This window comes from Hemiscyllium ocellatum, chromosome 9, assembly GCF_020745735.1.
Source record: "Hemiscyllium ocellatum isolate sHemOce1 chromosome 9, sHemOce1.pat.X.cur, whole genome shotgun sequence".
Taxonomy (NCBI): domain Eukaryota; kingdom Metazoa; phylum Chordata; class Chondrichthyes; order Orectolobiformes; family Hemiscylliidae; genus Hemiscyllium; species Hemiscyllium ocellatum.
The window spans coordinates 82,976,014-82,996,647 of record NC_083409.1 but is presented as its reverse complement, the minus strand read 5'-3'; the positions used below and the strand labels follow the sequence as shown (position 1 = coordinate 82,996,647).

Sequence of the window (20,634 nt, the reverse complement as noted above, 5' to 3'; positions counted from 1 at the left end):
TATATCTTCCACTAAAAGAGTGCCTGACCATCTTGTATAAAAGAGCTGTAGCCTAAAAAGATTCCTTCCTGGGGCTTGTGTCTGCCTGTTACTTATTGCAGGTGCAGAGCTTTAGCCAAAATCTGCATTCTTGGTCGAGGTAGTCTCTGATGTGGAGGCTATCTTTAGTTTATCTCTTCCTTTCTCATTGGGTTTATGTGCGAGAGTGAATTGTCCCGTTGTAAGCTTGAGCAGTGTCAGACCCTTCTTTGCAATTTTTTTGATCTTTAGTTTCTTGCTTAAAAATCTTATTCCTTTTTGATTTTCATGTCAAATTGCTAGAATTTGTGCTTTTGATGTGAGCAAACATATTGTTTTTGGCAGCTATGTTGATTCTACTACCAGATCAGTACTTTTGTTTCATGCCCATTTTACATTGATTTAAAAAATTGCAGCACCAAAACTTGAGCACTTGATAAAGGCTGCAATATTAAAACCAGGAATTAACCAAGTCATAAAAGCTCTGATTTCTATTCTGTGCTGAGTTAGCTGATCTCGGCTATATTTGCAGGTATTTAATTGTGGTAGTACATATAGCTTCGGTGCCTTTCGATCAGGGAATAGAAATACCATCCAGTATTTCTGTTTCTGAATATTGCTGAAGTCAGTTCTGAAATGTGCATGAATGGCAGTTGAGTAAATCTGAATATGTTTGAAATATGTTGCTTCCGGTTTGGATAGATTGCCCATTTCACCATATATTCTTCCATGTAGAAATGACCAATTAGCTGATGCTGTAGACCAATTGCACATGCCAGCTTCAACAGAGCGTTGATTTCACATTTCTTTTAAATTTGTTTTTTTTCTATCATTACAATTGTAAAACGTAACACATTAATGTATGGGTTTTGGTATTCCGCACACTTGATTAATATAGACGGAATTGAGGATATTTTGAGTTGGCTTCTCACTCAAGTAAATCTATGAGCAGAGGATTGGCAAATACTTCACAGTGCTTTAATATATTCTGATGTTTATCTGGCTGCATTTAAATGTCTCAATGTTGAATATTGGGGTCCCTAAAAACAGTTTTCCTAGTGTTTACCGTATAGCATAAGATTTTAAAAGATATTACAATTGCAATTAATTTTCTAAAATTCTAGACTTGGGCTGTTTTCCCTCAAGTGTCGGAGGCTGGGGGATAACCTTCATAGAGGTTTATAAAATCATGAGGGGCATGAATAGGGCAAACAGACAACGTCTTTTGCCTGGGGTGGAGAAGTCAGAACTAGAAGGCATAGGTTCACGGTGAGAGATAAAAGGCACCTGAGGGGCAACTTTGTCAGGCAGAGGGTGGTGCATGTATGGAATGAGCTGCCAGAGGAAGTGGTGCAGGCTGGTACAATTACAGCATTTAAACGGTATCTGAATGGGTATATGATTTGGAAGGATTTAGAGGGATAGGGGCAAAATGCTGGCAAATGGAACTAGATTAGGTTCGGATATCTAGTCAGCATGGACGAGTTGGACCGAAGGGTTTGTTTCCATGCTGTACATCTCTATGACTCTGGTATGAAAATAAAGGGAAGAGTTACGCAAAACATAAATCACAATACCTGCTGAACTAATATCAGCAATTTATCTGGCACCACAAGCACCCTACCAATCATTTGTTGTTTTAGCAAATAATAACTGTTTCGTCTCCAAAAGAATGGTGAGCTAACTCTGAAATGGAGTGGACAAGGGGATAATGATATCTAGCATCATGAGTAGCTGTCTCATGGTCATTGTCCAAATTAATTGACACAATTCATTGACACAGAGCCAGTTCCCTGCCCTAAAATTATGATATAACATTATATATATAGTTATGAAGTTGAAGGTGTGTACTGTACCTTTAAAAGAGAGTGAAAGCTGGCAAGCACCACTCCAGTCAACTGTGAGTCTGCTGGAAAATTGTTAATTTTGGTTGTAACCTAGATACCAGTTGTTTTCACAGCAGTTCGAATTTAACTAATTAGTTTAAATTATGCCCCAAGATACTAAAACCCAATCAAATTTGAATTTTACTGTTTTGACAACATATAACCAATGAGACAGTCCAATGTTTGGCATATTAAAACGTAGGTATTTTGGACAATGAGCCAGAAAGACCACCACCTGCCATTGTCAGACAGACTGCCTGAAAACACACACTATCAAAGGTACTGTTTCCAAATGAAAAATCTGTGCAGCAGAAGACCGAAGATAACCCGAGGAAGGTCAACACCAGAGATGACAGCCATTGTTTGGTTTTGAAAATAGAGTTGCTGTAAATTTAATAGAGGCTTTATTGGAGCAATATATTGTTATAAAATGGGAGGTAGATAACAAACCTTTAGAAGAAAGGAGGCTTAGAGTTGTAAATAGTTGTTGTTTAATATTCATTTTTTGAGTTAAAAAATAAAATTGATACTTTTTGTTAAATAGGTAATTTGGATAGTTCTCTGTCACTCATACTTTAACAGGTTATGAGGCAAGGTGAGCTTTTCTGTGTGTTTGGTTTAATTAGCAGAAGGTTTGCCGCCGTGTTGTAACAATATGTTCTCAGGGTAGAGGGATTTCAATAGAGAGAAGTTCTCATCAAGAAGATCTGGTGAGCAGCAGTTCTCGTCATGTGGCCCCAGAAAGCGATTTTCATTGAACGGTCCTCCTCAGGCAGATGGAACCAGAAGGAGAGGAAGAAGACCAAGGGAAGAGTTATCTCACACCTCAGCTAGAGAGGAGGATGCTACCCCCACCACATTAACAAGACTGAAATGACAGTCTTCTGGAATCAATGAACCATTCCCACCCATCACGGTTATATACTTTCTTTAATAATTAACTAATGTATGATATCTGAACTGCTGCTGCTTAACAAACTCAAAACATTATCTGAAAATTGCTTCCAAATTGTTGACTGCCTATATTAGGTAACTGTGATCAACAATAAAATCAACAATGAAGTTAACCTTAAGTTTGTTCTTATTAGATCATATCTTGTGCTGGTGTGCCTTTGTGAATTGTGCGAGGCAGTACATAGCATAATCCATATGCTTCCTTATTGAGGCAATTTTTTTTCAAATTCTGAACTTTATGTTGGCCTTAAAATCAAAGTTTAGCAGTTTGTGGTTGTTGTTTGGCTACAGGAATTAAACAAATAAAGAAAATTGTTAGACTATTTGTCTTTTGGTATATTGTCCCTGATTTTAAAAAAACATTCTCTGGAGAATCCAATCCCTAAATTCTTTCATTGATTGCTTTGCTTATTGCATATGAAAAATATGTATGCTTTCCTTGTAACTTCAAAGCCTTTCATGTGTCACCTGGCTTCAATGTAATTAAAACGTAGACGACAAGGAACCATGGGCAACTCTCCAATAGAAATGAACACTGCACATATCTTGCCTAGTGATGCCTTTAAAGCTAAGGCAAGGTGAGGGGCCCGACTTCCATGAGACCACATACTTACTAATCTGTCCTATACTTATATAACATGAAAACCCTCTGTGTCCACTTACGCCTACAATTTGGTGCTGATGTCCTGCTTTGACAAAGCTTTGCATGGTAGACTGATTAGTAAAGTTAAATCACGTGGGATTCGGGGTGAGTTTGCCAATTGGATACAAATTTGGATTGGTGGTAGAGGGTTGTTTTTCGGACTGGAGACCTTTGACCAGTGATATTCCACAGGGATCGGTACTGGATCCACTTTTGTTTGTCATTTATATTGGAGGCATGGTTAGTAAGTGTGTCGCGAAATTTAAAAATCACGCAACTTTGTACACCCCAGTACAACACCGGCACCTCCAAATCATAAGTTTGTGGATGACACCAAAATTGGTGATACTCTCAACAGTGAAGAAATTATCTTAGATTACAAAGAGATCTTGATCATGTAGGTCAATGGGCTGAGGAGCGGCAAATTGAGTTTAGTTTGTGTGAATGTGAGTTATCGCAATTTGGTAAAACGAACTAGGGCAGGACTTGTACAGTTGACGGTAGAGCTCTGGGTAATGTTATAGAACAAAGATACCTGGGGGTTCAGGTTCATACTACTTTGAAATTTGTATAATGGGTTGGCAGGGTGATTAAGAAGACATTTAGCATGCGTGCCTTTAATTTTAGGTGATGGGCTGTCATGTTGAGGTTATACAGGACATTAGTGAGGCCTCTTCCAGAGCACTGTGTACATATCAGGTTGCCTTGCTGTAGGAAAGATATTATTAAATTGGAGAGGGTTCAGAAAAGATTTACAGGATATTGCTGGGATGGATTTGAGTTATAAGGAGAGGCTGGATAGGCTGGAACATTTTTCACTGGAGCAAAGGAGGTTGAGAGGTGACCTTGTAGAGGTTTGTAAAATCACGAGGGACAGGGGTAAGGTGAATAGCTTTTCCTTAGAGTGGGGAACTGATTACTGGGACATATTTTTTAAGGTGACAGTAGAAAGTTTTGGAAAGGATATCAGTCACAGCATTTTCTACACTGTGGTTCATATGTGGAATGTACTGTCACAGGAAGTAATGGTGCAGATACAATTACAACATTTAAAAGATATTTGGACAGGTACATGAATGGGAAAGATTTAGAGGGATATGGGCCAAACACGGGCAAATAGGCTAGTTTAGTTTGGGAATGTGGTTCGCTTCAACAAATTGGACCAAAGAATCTATTTCCATGCTGTATGACTCTATGCTATTCTATCTTGTTTTTCAAACTGTTTAATTAGTCAACCCCCACTTCTCACTCTGTCACCATTTTTTTAAATATATTGTTTTCTTAGTACTTTGTACACTCAATCCCTACCCTAACTGATCACTGCCCCTTTACCTTCCTACTCCTCTAATAATCCAAGGTTTGAATGCCACTTAGATAACCCCATAATTACCCTATGAGGTCCATTTGTGTTCTGCCTAGATCCATCCAACTCCTGGTCTCATTATAGCCTTGGTTCAAACATGACCAGAGGGAGGAGAGAGTGACCACCCTTGACATCAAGGCCACGTTTGACTGAGTGTGGCATCAAGAAGCTCTAGCAAAATTAGTGTCAATGATAATGAGGGGGAATCGCTCCATGGGTTGGAGTCACACCGAACACACAGGAAGATGGCTGTGGCTACTGGAGATTAGTCATCTTAGCTCCTGGGCATTTCTGTAGGTGTACCTCATGATAGCATCCCAGGCCCAACTATCTTCAGGTGCTTCGTCAATATCTTCCCTCCACAATAACATCAAAAGTGAGGATGTTCACTGATGATTGCATTATGACAGCACCATTTTACATGTCGCAGAGATTGAAGCAGTCCATGTCTACAGGCTGCAAGATTTGGACATTATTTGGGTTTGGGCTGACAATTAGCAAATAATATTTGCACCATGCAAGTCCCAGACAATGGCCATCTCCAACAGCAGAAAATCTAACCATTGCCATCACCGAATTCCCCCACCATCAACGTTCTTGGTTATTATTAACCAGGAAACTAAACTGGACTAGCCTTATGAACACTGGTTACAATTGCAAGTGAGATGTTAGACATCTACAATATTCTGCAATGAGTAACTTACCTCCTGACTTTCCAAAGCTTGTTTACTACTCACAAGGCATAAGTCAGAAGAGTGATGGTATACTTTCCAATTGCCTGGATCAATACACCTTCAACAGCAGTCAAGGAACTTGACGTCATAGAGGACAAAGCAGAAACATGAGAACATTACCCATCTGGAAGTTCATCTTCAAACTACAGATTATCCTGACTTGGAAATATTCTTTCAGTTTTACTAAGACAAATTTTCAAGTACAGGCAGTTCTTCCAGAACGCAATAGTTGCGTTCCTGTATAGCCCCACGCTACACAAAAATCACACAATATAAATAACATTTAAAGTGTTGGTGATCTTATTGTGTTACAGCCAACACACGTTAAAAGTTTGCGCTTTATTCACCCAATCGTGTTGCAGCCGATGTACATAAACAAAAGATGTGCAAAACATATAATAGAACTGACTGTAATCAATTGCATACCCTCCCAAAGTGGTGTATGGGAAGCTTTCCTTCATTAGCCAGGGCATTGAATTTGGAGCAAGGAAGTCATATTACAACTTTATAAAACATTTGTTAGGCCACAGATGGAATACTGTGTGCAGTTCTGGTTGCCACACTATTAGAAGATTATGACTGCACTTGAATGGATGCAGAGGAGATTCATCAGGATGTTGCCTGGGATGCAAAGTCTCAGTTGCGAGGAGAGAATGGACAGATTAGGTTTGTTTACCTCGGAAAAGAGGAGTCTGGTTGAGATATACAAAATTATGAGGTATAGACACAGTGGATCATGAGAATCTTTCCCCATGGCAGATACATCTATGACCAGAGGACAAAAGTTTAAGGTGAGGCGTAAGTCATGTGGATAAATTGAGTTTTTGAGATTAAACTTTTGGCAAATTGTAGAAGTCAGCTCATACATGTGTAACAGTTTTGAGAAGTTGAAATCGTTTGATATCAGTTCTCAACAGAGCTGACACAACATGGGTGACCCATTTTGCACTGTTTTGGAGTGCCATCACAGCAATGATGTGATGCCATCACATCACTCTCATCCTCTGATTGTTTCTTTGTCAGACTAACTCCTTTTCTGGTTGCTTCCCTGCCTAACACTCTTTCCCCCTCTCACTTCGGCCCTGTCCTTGCTCAGAGTGTGGGTTTGGTAGAGAAAGTAGTGAGTGTAAAGTAGCCAGTGTACAAATTGTAAGTAGGAAGAGTTTGACACGTGGTCAGACGTTGGGTCAACCTTTCAGATATTATCACCTATTAGTTGTGTATATAATGGTGCTCTTCCAATGGAGAAGATTATGAAGGGTTATCTTTCTTTTGCAGAAGTAATAGTGGTTACAACAAGGGAAGTACAGAAACAGCTACCACAAATAGACACAAAACTGAAATTGGATACAGTCTGTATTCCAGAGGACACTGACATGGGAACTGCGGACTCTTTACGACAGATTCATGGAAAAATTAAGGTAGTGCATTATTTTGAGTTAAAATCCCTTTTAACGAGTCATCAATAATTGTTATGTTTGTAAATGTACTCAGAGAATGCATGCTCATGCGTGTGCCTGGGCCTTTAAAGGAGCGTTTTAATGTATTCATCTGGATTGTTTGAGTATATGTTTCGATTCTTGCTGAGTTTCTGGAATAAGTTTTCTCTTTCCCTACTTGTTGTTTCTTGCCAGTTTTGCAGTTTCTTTAGCCTTTTCCACATTCTTTGCGCAATGTAATATTCTGTGACTTCAGTCAATCTGTGTAACCATTACTATCATCTAATTTTGCCAACCTCCGTCTGTAACTTGCTTTGCAAGTGTAACTAAATTGTTTTTTTTAAAGACTGTTTCTCATGCTGACATGTCATTATTTTCTCACCCAATCCGTGCACAGATTTCATATTGCTGCTTCCCAGCCTCCAGCTGAAATAAATTAGTAAAATGGGGATTATTTTATTGAATAAAGATTTTTGTACTTGGACATATTGGGGCTGTTGCACATCCAGTGGTTGGAAAAAATGTTTAGTTGAGCCCACAAAAATTCTCATAGCTTCTCATTCGCCTCTAAAAAGCTTGCAAAAAACAAACAAACTGTCTCTGCATTTGTTAGCTTTTCCTTTGATTCATTTTGTGTGGTTTCTTTACTATGCCTTCGTAACATCTAGCTTTCTCGCTCCTCACATTTAATTTTTTTCAGTTTATTTTTTCACCTACATTCGTTTTTACTCTTCTAACTCCTAGTATCCTCTATTTGCTAACCAATAATGACTAGTAAATGGCGACAACTATTTCTGTAGCTAACCAACTGGAAAAAGTAAATGTGATCTATGAAGCCAGCTTTCATTCTGGGATCTTCATTTTCCAATATTGCTGTCACTTAGGTCATAACATTGTGGGTGGCACGATGGCACAGTGGTTAGCACTGCTGCCTCACAGCGCCAGAGAACAAGGGTTCAATTCCGGGACTGACTGTGTGGAATTTGCACATTCTCCCCGTGTCTGCGTGGGTTTCCTACGGGTGCTCCGGTTTCCTCCCAGAATCCAAAGATGTGCAGGTCAGGTGAATTGGCCATGCTAAATTGCCCGTAGTGTTAGGTAAAGGGGTAAATGTAGGGGAATGGGTGGGTTGCGCTCGGCGGGTCGGTGTGGACTTGTTGGGTTGAAGGGCCTGTTTCCACATTGTAAGTGATCTAATCCAATCTAATCTAATCTAATTGTCAAAGGTGGCCACATATCTCCATCTTCCATTTCTGTCAGAGTCAGGTATAGTCATCATTTAAGGCATATCAAGTGTACCGACTATTTTAGATAGTTCATCTTTAGATTAGATTAGATTAGATTCCCTACAGTGTGGAAACAGGCCCTTCGGCCCAACAAGTCCACACCGACCATCCGAATCTTCATTCAGCTTTTTTTTTTAACTTGTTCATGGGATGTGGGCATTGCATTTGTTGCCCATCCCTCATTGCCCTGAGTCAACCCCATTGCTGTGGATCTGGAGGCACAAGTAGCCAGACCAAGTAAGAGCAGCAGTTTCTTCCTAAAGGACATTAGTGAACCAGATGGGTGTTTCCAACAATCAACAATAGTTTTATGGTCGTTATTAGACTCTTAAAGACTCTTACATTGAGATTAAGAGAATTCAAATTCCAGCATCTGTCATGGCAGGATTTGAACCATGGTCCTCTGAACCTTAGTCTAGTGATAATACTGCTAGGGAATCACCTCCCTGTGAAGTGATTTTTTTTTTAGTATGCAAACAAACTCTGTGGATGTTGGAAATTTGAAATAGAAGTACTGAAAATACTCAGATCTGGCAGTATCCTTGCAGAGATAAACAGAGTTAATGTTTTGGTTTGCCGTTATTTCATCAAAACCTGGTATAGGGTGACTTGGTTACTTTTTTGCCCCTTCACAATTTCTGCTACTTAGATCAGGTAGCTTTACAGCCTCCAGAATTCCATGTCCTCTCTCCAGGCTTCCATAACTCCTGGGACTGCTACAAACCTCTTCTTGATAACAGACTCTCTGCTGCCATGGCTAGGCTAGAACCAATTTACTGAGGCTGCAGTGTATCCTGAATTTAGGGCAGGCTGACTCTCTGGGTGAAGGTGGTACTATTCTCAGTATTTGCAGTGGATTGTGAGCATAAGCATTTTCCCAGTTCCAAAAACCCTGATGCTTGGTCATGAAACGGTGTGTGAGTTGACTGGTGCTCTACAGTTGGTTATATTTACCTGTTTCGTAGTCTTTTATGCATTCATACTTGCTTTATTCTTTTAGATTAGATTACTTGTAGTGTGGAAGCAGGCCCTTCGGCCCAACAAGTCCACACCGACCCGCCGAAGAGCAACCCACCCAGACCCATTCCCCTACACCTAACACTACAGGTAACTTAGCATAGCCAATTCACCTAACATGTACGTTTTTAGGAAACTCCACACAGACAGTTGCCTGAGGTGGGAATTGAACCCAGGTCTCTGGTGCTGTGAGGCAGCAGTGCTAACCACTGTGCCACCGTGCCGCCCAACTTTCAACAATTTTGGTAACTGCACATAGCAGGCAAATTCCTTTAAGAGTAATACATCCACTAAACGATGATCACTATGTTACAAAGAAAAAACTGAGAAGACTTATCATTGATTCAGTATGGAAGGTAAGTGAATGGCTTGATAATAGTGATAGCTTGATATCCAAGACAGATACTAGAATTCCTATTCCAAATATCAATTGATTTCTCTGTATAAGCAAAACATTTATCTCTCATTTCACAATTATGCAGTTCAAAATGCTGTTTCCCTCCACTATAAACTTGTTTATTTAAATCCATTTAAATACTTGATAAGCAAATATTTCTGTTAAGTGTTTAGAAGTTGAACATTGGGAACCTTGATGATATCTGCATCCTGTGCAGTCACTGTTGTTTAATAGAGTAATTTTTTATCGTTTATTCTTTCTGCAGAAATTACGTTTTTGTTTTGTTTGTATCTCACATTCCACAGTGTTAGCTTTCTGTGTAATGTGTTGAATTTACCCTAGTAATTTAGAGGTAATCACAAAATACAACAGTCTCATACTTTAATAAAAGTGCTGTAAGAACTTTTTGCAATATTCCTTGATGAAATCCTTATAACTATGTTAATGTTTGTAGAAATGGGGTTATTCATGTCACAGTGTGTGGTTTGAGGTACTGAGTGGAGGCTTACTATGAGGAAAACCAGAAAGGAGCCTCTCATGCATCTCTTAGTCATAATCTATAGAAGGGTATTGGCAAAAGTTTCCTTTTTTAAGGGTGATTAATAATGCAGGTTTGGGGTTAGTTTTTTCAAGTACAATCTTAATAAAGTTAATCTTTATTACATTTTAGAAATAGCATTAATGTTGTAAACCTACCATGGTTCGACTATTAATATCTTACCCATGATTATCCTGTCAGCTGCCTTGGCTGCTCCTGGCCTGCCCTGTCCCCAAGCCTCCAAGTATTGTACTGTAGGATCCATAATTCTGTACTTTCTTGACTATTTTTTCTACCACCCTGCTGAAACTCACTTTTTTTGGGAAACCCCCTATGTTTCTCCTTGAACTCTTTTCTCATTCAGCCTCAGATTGCTCAGTGCTTCTTCCAGCTTCCCACACTAGCTGACATTAATCGTTCCTTTTTTTTCAGTTACCACCACCATCCATTCCTCAAAATTATCAGTCTGTAAGTCATTTATGCTGTTCACCTGCTGTTCCATGTGCAATATCCCTTTCTTGACTTGTTGCCTTCAAGCTATATTCTTATCTTTTCTGATTCAAATCCTTTTAGTTCAGTCTTCGCTGTTCTCTCAGCACATGAATTACAACCTCTTTGAGTGTTTGTAGTGCATTATCCATCTTAGATTCCTCCATGATAATGTTCTCAAAAGTATCTCTATTGACCAGGTGCATGATTGGTTGTACTGTTTTCTATGTGAATGTAACCTGTGCATCTTTATCAATGATTTCTTTCCAACCCAACAGACTGTTGCCCCTGGAGGTTCCCAAAGCATCTAACTGTCTTTCTGCTACTTCGTTCACAAGCATAGAACCAGCTTCAATAGTTTATACCAAAGACATGCAAGGGAGGGGTGAAAGGAAGCAAAGGCCTAGTAATATTATCACTAAACTATTAATTCAGAGACCCAGGCAATGTTCTGGGAGCCTGGGTACAAATTCCACTGTGGCAGCTGGTGGAATTTGAATTCAATAAAAACTGGGAATTAAGAGTCTTGATGATCATCATCAAACCATTATCAATTGTTGGAAAAACCCATCTGGTTGACTAATGTCCTTTAGAAAGGAAACTGTCAACTTTGCCTGGCCTGGCCGACATGTGACTCCAGACCCACAGCAATGTGGTTGACTTTCAACTGCCCTTTGGGCAAGTATGGATAGGCAATAAATGCATTCCCTGAATGAATTTTTAAAAAAATCAATAGCACTTTTAACTGTCAGTGTCTTGATGAACTATTTGTCAGACATCAAGCTTTGGTTATGTCCTAACTTTAAGAAATAAGGCTATTGTCTTCATCACTGACTGCAAACTTCCATATTGTCGTTACCTCTCCTCCAAGTCACGATCTCTAAGCATAACAGGGTGTTATAGCTCAGTGTGCTGTTTAATACAGAGGTGAGCTTTAGATACCTTCTTGCCTCCTCTACCCCTACATTAACCCTCGATACCTACTGACCAATATATATTTTATTAATTTTTCTCCTTGGTCTGTGGCCGTTGACATGTTGCCCAACTTAATTGCCCTTGATTTGAGTGGCTTCCCATAGGCTGTTTCAGATGTAATCACCGAGGCAAGTGCATACATTACAGTGGGTTTGAAATCATACGAGGGTTTCGGTAGGTAAGGGCAGCAGACTTCCTTTCACCCCTCCCTAATTCCACACTAACCCCTCCCAAACTTGTCCAAAACATTCAATTTCTCTTTTGGCTTTTATTTAATTCCTTTTCACCCTACTATTTGGAAAATAATCTGGATCCTACTTTCCATAATTTGTTCCCAAATCACTTTGCCTCTTCAGCTCTCCCTTCCTATTTCATTTTACTCAGCCAGGTCAATATGTTTGCCTCCGGACATTATGCAACATGGCACACTTAAGCATGCGTCTACCTCCTACCATGTAGTAATACTTCCAAAAAATCCCCAAATGTGGCTATTTAAAATTGCAATTTCTCATCTTTGGTTAAAGTAAATAGTTAGCAGGAGAATCGACGTTTCGGGCATGAGCCCTTCTTCAGGAAAGCCTTTCTTCACCCCTTCCTGAAGAAGGGTTCATACCCGAAGCATCGATTCTCCTCCTCCTTCGATGCTGCCTGACCAGCTGCGCTTTTCCAGCAACACATTTTCAGCTCTGATTTCCAACATCTGCAGTCCTCACTTTCTCCTAAAGTAAATAGTTAGCCCATATGGTAATATTACAAGTTCCATGGCTGAAGCACACTTTTTGATTCAATTATGAAAAATCCAAAGAAAATCTTATGATAACCTAAAGTTGAAATTACCATCATGTTTAATTAATTTGTGTAAAATTCCAGAATGAGATTATAAGCTAATCACTGGGTTTAATTACACTTGAAACTGAATTATTGTTCAAAGCATTCCAGATTCAAATAGAACTCTAATTTGTTAAAGATGATTTTTTAAACTTTTTTAAAAGCCATACAAAGGATAATAGGAATGAGTAACCTAACCACTGAAACATTTTAGAAATTATAAATATATATGTAACTTAATACCTAATTGTAAACGTGTAAAATCATTACATTGTATCTTAGAACATCTATAATTATGAGCAGCATCTTTTTGTGAAAATAGGATGAATTGAAAAATGAAAATCAGAAAATGCCGTAAATACTCAGCTGTTCTAGCAGCATCTGCGAAGAGAGAAACTAGGTTAACTCTACAGGTCTTTCATCAGAATTAGAAAATGGTATACATTCTTTGATTCATTATTTTTAATTTCCTTTTAACATGCACAGTCTCTAAGTATAATTTCTGTATTTGTGTAAATTCCTTTTGCAAAGGGTTGGATAGAAAGATTGTGGGACAAGGTTTTCTATGTTTTTTTATTCATAGAAAATATCACTAAAGATAGAATAAATGCACATATACAGTTAGTTTGAACTTTCAGTTGATCCATCTTTCTGTATTCCCATCCAGGCTAGAAGTGATGCATATCAGTGCATTCGCGAATCTGCAATGACACATTTCTAGCACAGTGAAAACAAAACTGAAAGGAATGTCATTTCTTCTGAAGTTTTAAAAAAATGTATTCTGGACTAAATTAGGTGTTTTAATTTGTTTAAAGACTATGTTTATTTTCCATGTGACTGATACAGCACACCAGTTGACCAGAGAAAGTGTGACATTTTGATGTTTATGGAGAGTCTATACTCTGATTTATTTCCTTCATTATATCATAAAAAATTACTGATCTGTTTGGTTTTGGCTGGCTGATTCCACTGCTACATTTAACTTAGTGAAAAGTTAATTTGTCCTTCAGCCAGATAAATTGCATAATACTTCACTCTGCTTATAAATTATGGTTTTGAAAAATATCTACATTATTATGCAATTTCAAAGTGATGCACTGTAATATGATTTGGATACTGGTGTCAAATCCTTATCAGTTGCCAAATAAATTAAACCAAGTCCTTTAAAGAGAGATATCTCCAGCATCACACTTTTCGACATCTGCACTGACACCATTGTTTTGTTTGTACTCTTTTCTTACCTTTTCTAAAGGTGAACTGTTTGTTCAATAAACCTTACTTTTTCCTGTTATCACCCAGAGATTCAGGTTGGAATCTTATTCTGGTGATAAGTATCAAATTGGCAGATTTCATAAAGAAAATTTCACATGGATTTTACAGTGTAAACTTTCCATCTCTGGCATAAATCAAGATTTGCAGCATCAGAAACTTATATCTCCATTCTACCTCTATGGTGTGAATGTTGGTGCCTCAATTTATTCCACTGCTGTTGAACCAATTTTTAAAAAAATGTCAGTACACTTCATACTCAACACTTTATAGAGACATAGAGTCATACAGCACGGAAACAGACCCTTAGGACCAAGTTGTCCATGCTGACCAAGTTTCCTGAACTAAACTAGTCCCATCTGCCTGCCTTTGGCTCATATCCCTCTAAATGTTTTCGATTCACGTATCTGTCCAAACGTCTTTTAAATGTTATAACTATACCTGCACCTACCACTTCCTGTAGAGGTTCATTCCACATATGAACTACCCTCTCAGGTCCCTTTGAAGTCTTTCTCCTCTCATGTAAAAAGTATGCCTCCTAGTTCTGAATTTCCCCACCCTTTGCTAATCACCATATCAATGCCTCTCATAAGTTTATAAACTTCTACAAGGTCACCCCTCAACCTTCTTTGCTCCAGTGAAAGAAGTCCCAGCCTGTCCAGTTTCTCCTTATAACTCAAACCCTCCAGTCCCAGTACCATTGTTGGAAATCTTTTCTGCACCCTCTCCAATTTAATAATACCCTTCCTATAGCAGGACAACCAAAACAGTACACAGTACTCCAAAAGTGGCCTCGCCAACATCCTGCACAACCTGAACATGTCATCCCAACTCCTATACTCAATGGTCTGAGCAATGCAGGCTAAGTGCCTTCTTAATCACCCTATCTACCTGTATCTGAACTATGCACCTGAACCCTAGGTCTCTTTGTTCAATAACACTGCTCAGGACCCGACCGTTAACTGTATAAGTCCTACCCTTTCTCATTTTACCAAAATGCAATATTTCACATTTGTCCAAATTAAATTCCATCTGCCACTCCTCAGTCCAATGGCCCAATTGATCCAGATCCCTTTGTAATCTTAGATAACTTTCACAGTTGACTATACCACCAAGTTTTTCAAATTAATTTTTGTGACATAAGGTGTAGAAATGAACAATGTTAAACTTGATATTTTAGACATTGAAACTGTACGGTATCATTTAACCTGAGAAATGAAGCATTTAAGTGCTTGGTACAAATTGGTAAGGAACAAATTCGTGCCTATGGGATGTCATATTGATGCAATGTGTTGAAATATGCAATCTGAAGAGAGATGTCACTTTGTGAGCTGGTGATTGTTGTTCCAATAAGATTTCTGACCATCCGGATCTGTTAGTAACCGTATCATTGGGTTGTGCAAAGGCAAAATACAGTTTAATTGCTGCTTGTTTTCCTGTTACGATAAACTAGTGCTAGTGGTGCAGGCACCACCAAGACAAAGGAGCAAAAAGCAGTTACATCTGCACAAATGGTAGCTAGTGCTGATAAATCATGGAAACTTATTGCTGTTGTAGCTGATGGTAGTTTGATGTAATGGCTCGATATATGTGCTAGGTATTAGATTATAGGACTGAATTTTATACATGTGCAAAGAATAAGTATTTGTTGCTGCATTTGAGTGTGCTGGAGAGATCCTTTTTTTAATTCTTTGAAGCATGTTGTCAATCTGAGCTTCTGTTTTTAGGTCAGCACATTAATTATCCACGAAGTAATAGAATTTACGTTAACTCTGCTTTCTTCTCCCACATGCTGTCACACCTGCTACATTTCACCAGCAATCTTTGATTTAATTATGCACAAGGTTGTGTATTTTGGTATATGATATCCTTTTTAACCCAACAGCATATTTTATAAAACAGTTAACGGGTTGCATTAATATAGTTTGTCTCTGAGTCAGTAGATTGTACTGGGACTTGAGCATATAGACCAGGATGACTCTACAATCCATATTGAGGGAGTATTTCATTATCTTTAGTCTTTGGCTGAGACTTTAATGTGTCCAGATGCTGAGAAAAAGATCGGATTGAATATAAGCATTTGAGGAGCATGGAGGTCTCTTAATTGTTTATGCATTTTTCAATGTAACGAAGCACAGAATGCCAATTTATTCATCTTATTTGCTCTTTTCAGGACTTTGCTGTGCGCAAGTTGATTGCTTTGACAGAAAAACAAAACTGTTTCACAGTCCATTAAGTTCGGTGTCACATTCTATTTGAAAGGCATTATTTGATTACAGTTGGAGTTATCGAGTTTACAGCCAGGAAGAGGCCCTTCAGTCTATCGTGTCTATGCCAATCATCAAGAACCTATCCACTCTAATTCATTTTCCAGCACTTGGCCCATAGCCTTGCAAGCCATGGCACTTCAAGTGTTTATCTAAATAATTCTTAGATGTTATCATAGTTCCCATCACCCTGTGGATGAAAGAAGTTCCCCCTAAATCTCCAGTCCTTAATCTTAAATCTATGCCCCAATTATTGATCCCTTTATTAATATTAAAGCATTTCTTCCAATCTACCCTATCTATGCCCCTCCATTTTATACGTCTTAGGTTCCCCATCAGTTTTCTCTGCTCTAAGGAAAACAACCCAGTTTGTTTAATCTGTCTTCACAGCTGAATCACTCAAGGCCAGGCAACGTTCTGGTGAATCTATTTTGCCCCCTCTCTAGTGAAATATTTCCTATAGTGTGCCAACGCTGCTCATGTAGACTGAATATCTATTCTATCTTTTTTTCTACTGTTGGCCCTTCCTATTGTCAACATCTATAGTTTCTAGACACAGCCAACATATTGAACAAAAAATTGAAAAGTTGTTTTTCTTTTCACAGACCGACGTTTTGGTCGTCAGTTGTGATCTCATTACTGATGCAGCTCTACATGAGGTGATAGACCTGTTTCGTGCACACGATGCCACAGTGTCCATGCTGATGCGAAAGGCACATGATTTTACTGAACCTGTGCCAGGCCAGAAAGGAAAAAATAAAGAAGGTAAAGTTTTCTCAGGTTGAAAAATGTATGAGCAATTGATTTTTGAAAATATTGGCAGGTAGTCTAATGTAAGTGCACAGACTCCTTATGGAAGCCTCTTCAGTGTTATAGAAAAGTATTATAGAATGGACTCCAAGACAATAACCTAATTCTTTTCTTGTCATCATGTTTAACACTGTTTGAGAAAATTCACTCGTTCCATGTTCCTGTGGCTCCATGCAGGTCACTGAAACAGAAGTTCTCATTTCTTTTTCTCAGTCTCAAAATATTAACTCTGTTTCCCTCTCAACAGATATTGCTATGTTTCTCCTGCAGTTACTGTTTTTACTTCTGATTTCTAGCATCCACAGTGTTTTGCTCTTAGCTGAAGTTAGTGAAGTACATTTGGAACAAAGTCACTAATATTACTGAAACTTTATCTTACATGCATCAGAATAAATATGAATGCCATATTTCAAATGATGGCAACAATTTATGCTACAGGAGAAATAGATGAACTGATTGGTTGGCAAATTGACTGTGGCTGAGGCATTTTCAAAAAAGCACAAGGCTCTATCATATTCCTTTCTAGAGCACAGAATGTACATAAATTAACCAAGCTCCACTGATTATCTTAAATTACTGTTGTGTAGTTATTAGCAATTCATTGGCTGAATAATCATGGAATTACATCCAGGAGTTTTGGTTTGGATTTTGCAAGTGTGGGTTGGTTGAGTACTCTGCTTATTTTGAACAGCCAGAGGAACATGGTTGGTTTGATAGACTGTGCTGCCTGAACTGCTGTGCTCTTCCAGCACCACTAATTCATTTCAATGATTGGCCAATTTACCTGACATTTCACCAACACAGAAATATATATTCAACATTATAGTAAAAAGAGCATCTTTTTGGACTGACAGCAGCCAGTTGTATCACCACTGTATAGTAATAATGTAAAATGACTGACTTATTGTGTTGTTCAAGTTCAAACTCATTAATGTAATGTAACTGAATGCAGCTGTAAATCTGTACCCAGTAAGGTCCAACAAACAGCAGTGAGAAAATTGGCCAGATAATCAGTTCTGGAGGTATGATTGAGTAACTAATTATTAGGAAACTGGGAGAACTCCATTGTTCAAATATTTGATTTAATTTGGTTTATTTATTGTGCCGTGTTCTCAAGTACAGTGAAAAGCTTTGTTTACAAGCAGTACAGGCGGATCAGAGTAAGCAAGGACATACAGATCATAGGGTTGAAAAAAGACTTAGTTGCATACAGGTTACATCACACAGGGCGTGTGCTAGGCAAGATCAGTATTAGCAAGATCATTATTATTTGAAATTAGAGAGTTCATTCATCTGTCGAATATCAACCGGGAAGAAGGTATTCCCGAACCTGCTGGTCTGTGTGTTCAAGCTCCTGAAGAGGTTGTAGGAGAACATTACCAGGGTGCGATGGGTCTTTGATGATGTTGGCAGCCTTTCTGTGGCAACAAACCGTGTAAATGGAGTCCATGGATGGAATATTGGCTTCCGTGATCATCTGGGTTGTGTGCACAACCTTCTGTAGTTTCTTATAGTTCTGGGCAGAGCAGTTGCCATTCCAGGACGTTAAGCATCCTGACAGTATGCTTTTGCTGGTACATCTGTAGATGTTGGTGAGGGTCCAATATGCCAAATTTCCTGAGCTACCTGAAGAAGAAGAGGTACTATTGTGCCTTCTTGACCGTCGCATCTATGTCGCATCTGTTGATGTAGATGGGAGAGTGTGCTCTCCCTTTCTTTATGAAGTTAATGATCAGTTCTTTAATTTTGCCAGCATTGAGAGAGAAGTTGTTCTCATTGCTCCACTTCACCAAGCCCTCTATCACCTTTCTGTATTCTGACTCATCGTTGTTAGATATCCATCCGACACTGTCGTGTCACCTCGTCAGCAAACTTGCAGATGGCTTTCATTCAGAATTTGGCAGGGTTCTGGGTGTACAGGAGTAAAGTAGGTGGCTGAGAATGCATCCTTGGAGGGTTCCTGTGTTGAGTTTTATTGTGGAGGATGTGCAGTTGTCCATTTTCATTGATTGTGGTCTGTGGGTCAGAAAGCTGAGGATCCAGTTACAGAAGGCAGAAACGAGATATAGCTCTCAGAGTTTTGAGATCGGACTGGAAGGGATAATGGTGTCGAAGGCGGAGCTGTAGTCGATAAACAGAAGTATGTCAAAGGTGTCCTTGTTGTCCAGATATTCCTGGGATGAACGCAGGGCTAGGAAAATGGCATCCACTGTGGACCTGTTTCGCTGGTAGGCAAATTATAAAGGATTCAGGTAGGATGGGAAACTAGGGTTGATATGGGCTATGGACCAGCCTTTCAAAGCACTTTATGGTTATGGAGGTCAGAACCACTGGGCAGTAGTCATTAAGGCATGTTTCATGTGGTTTCTTAGGTACTAGGATGATGGTGGTGGTCTTGAAGCAGGTGGGGACTTCTATTTGTAGGAAGGAGAGATTGAAGAGATTGGTGAATACCTCTGCCAGTCTGTCCACATAGGATCGAAGTGCTCGTCCAGGGACTCCATCTGAGGCCGTCGCTTTCCTTAGGTTGACTGATGTCTGCAGCGTTGACAGTGAGCACAGGTTCAACCGAGGCTGTCAGGACAGGGGACACGGTGCCACTGGCATTCTGCTTGAACTGTGCATAGAAAGCATTGAGCGCATCAGGGAGGAATGTCTTTGTCCACTGTCTTTCTCTGCTTCATTTTGTATTCTGTAAAGTTGTTAGGCCTTGCTACAGGTTGCAGGAGTCAATTTAATTAGTTTGGGCCTCTAACTTGGTCTGGTTCTGCCTGTTGGCATCCCTGATGGCATCATGGAGGTTATATCTGGATTTCCTTTCTGAGTCGCCCGACTTGAATTCTGCATGCCTGGTCTTCAGTAGGGAGTGGATTTCCTGGTTCATCCAAAGTTTCCGTTGGAGAACACTCAGATTGACTTCTTTGGTACACAGTCCTCCATGCAGTTGCTAATGAAGTCTGTGATTGTGGTAGTCTCCTTGTCTCGGTTTTCCACTGAGTACTTGAGTACGGTCCAGTCCAATGATTTCAAGAAGATCCCGAAGACAGTCTTCTGCTGCATCGGATCAGCATTGTATTTCTCTTTGTGAAGGGTCCTACTATTTTAGCTTCTGCTTGTCAGCTGGGAGGAGGAACACAGCGCTGTGATCTGATTTTCCGAAGTGTGGATGGGGAATAGAGCAGAAGGCATATTTTATGGTTGTGCAGTGGTCCAGATTGTTCGGTCCTCTGGTGGGGCATTTGGTATGTTGGTGATACTTTGGCAGCACTCTCTTGAGGTTAGCTGGGATCTTTTACATCCATCTGAGGATAACTGAGGCCTTAGCTTAATATCTCATCTGAAGGATATCACCTTCCAACAATGCAAGACTCCTTGGTTACTCTGTGCCATCCCAGATTATATGGTCCAATTTGTGTAATATCATTTGAACTCTAGATCTACAGAATGTTATCACTGAACAAAGATTAACAGTTATAGTTGAAGCATTTGATTCATTTTCAACTTGTTGTGTTCATTCGTTGGATGTGGGCTTCACTGGCTGAGCCAGCATTTACTGTCCATCCCTAGTTGCTGGTGGGAAGGTGGTGGTGAGCCTCTGTCTTGAACCACTACATACCTTGGGTTGTAGTTGTACCCACTGTTGGAAATTGGGGACATTAGATTAGATTAGATTTACAGTGTGGAAACAGGCCCTTCGGCCCAACAAGTCCACACCGACCCG

General features: G+C 39.4%; 1 protein-coding gene across 1 annotated transcript in view; it reads left to right on the top strand.

The window, feature by feature from the left end:
• The window catches only part of eif2b3 (eukaryotic translation initiation factor 2B, subunit 3 gamma), a 140,323-nt gene that overhangs the window by 22,276 nt on the left and 97,413 nt on the right, over nt 1-20,634 (top strand). The window contains exons 3-4 of the mRNA XM_060829871.1: nt 6,877-7,019; nt 16,709-16,868. Of these exons, the coding sequence (XP_060685854.1) occupies nt 6,877-7,019; nt 16,709-16,868 (303 nt within the window). The remainder of the gene's footprint in view (nt 1-6,876; nt 7,020-16,708; nt 16,869-20,634) is intronic.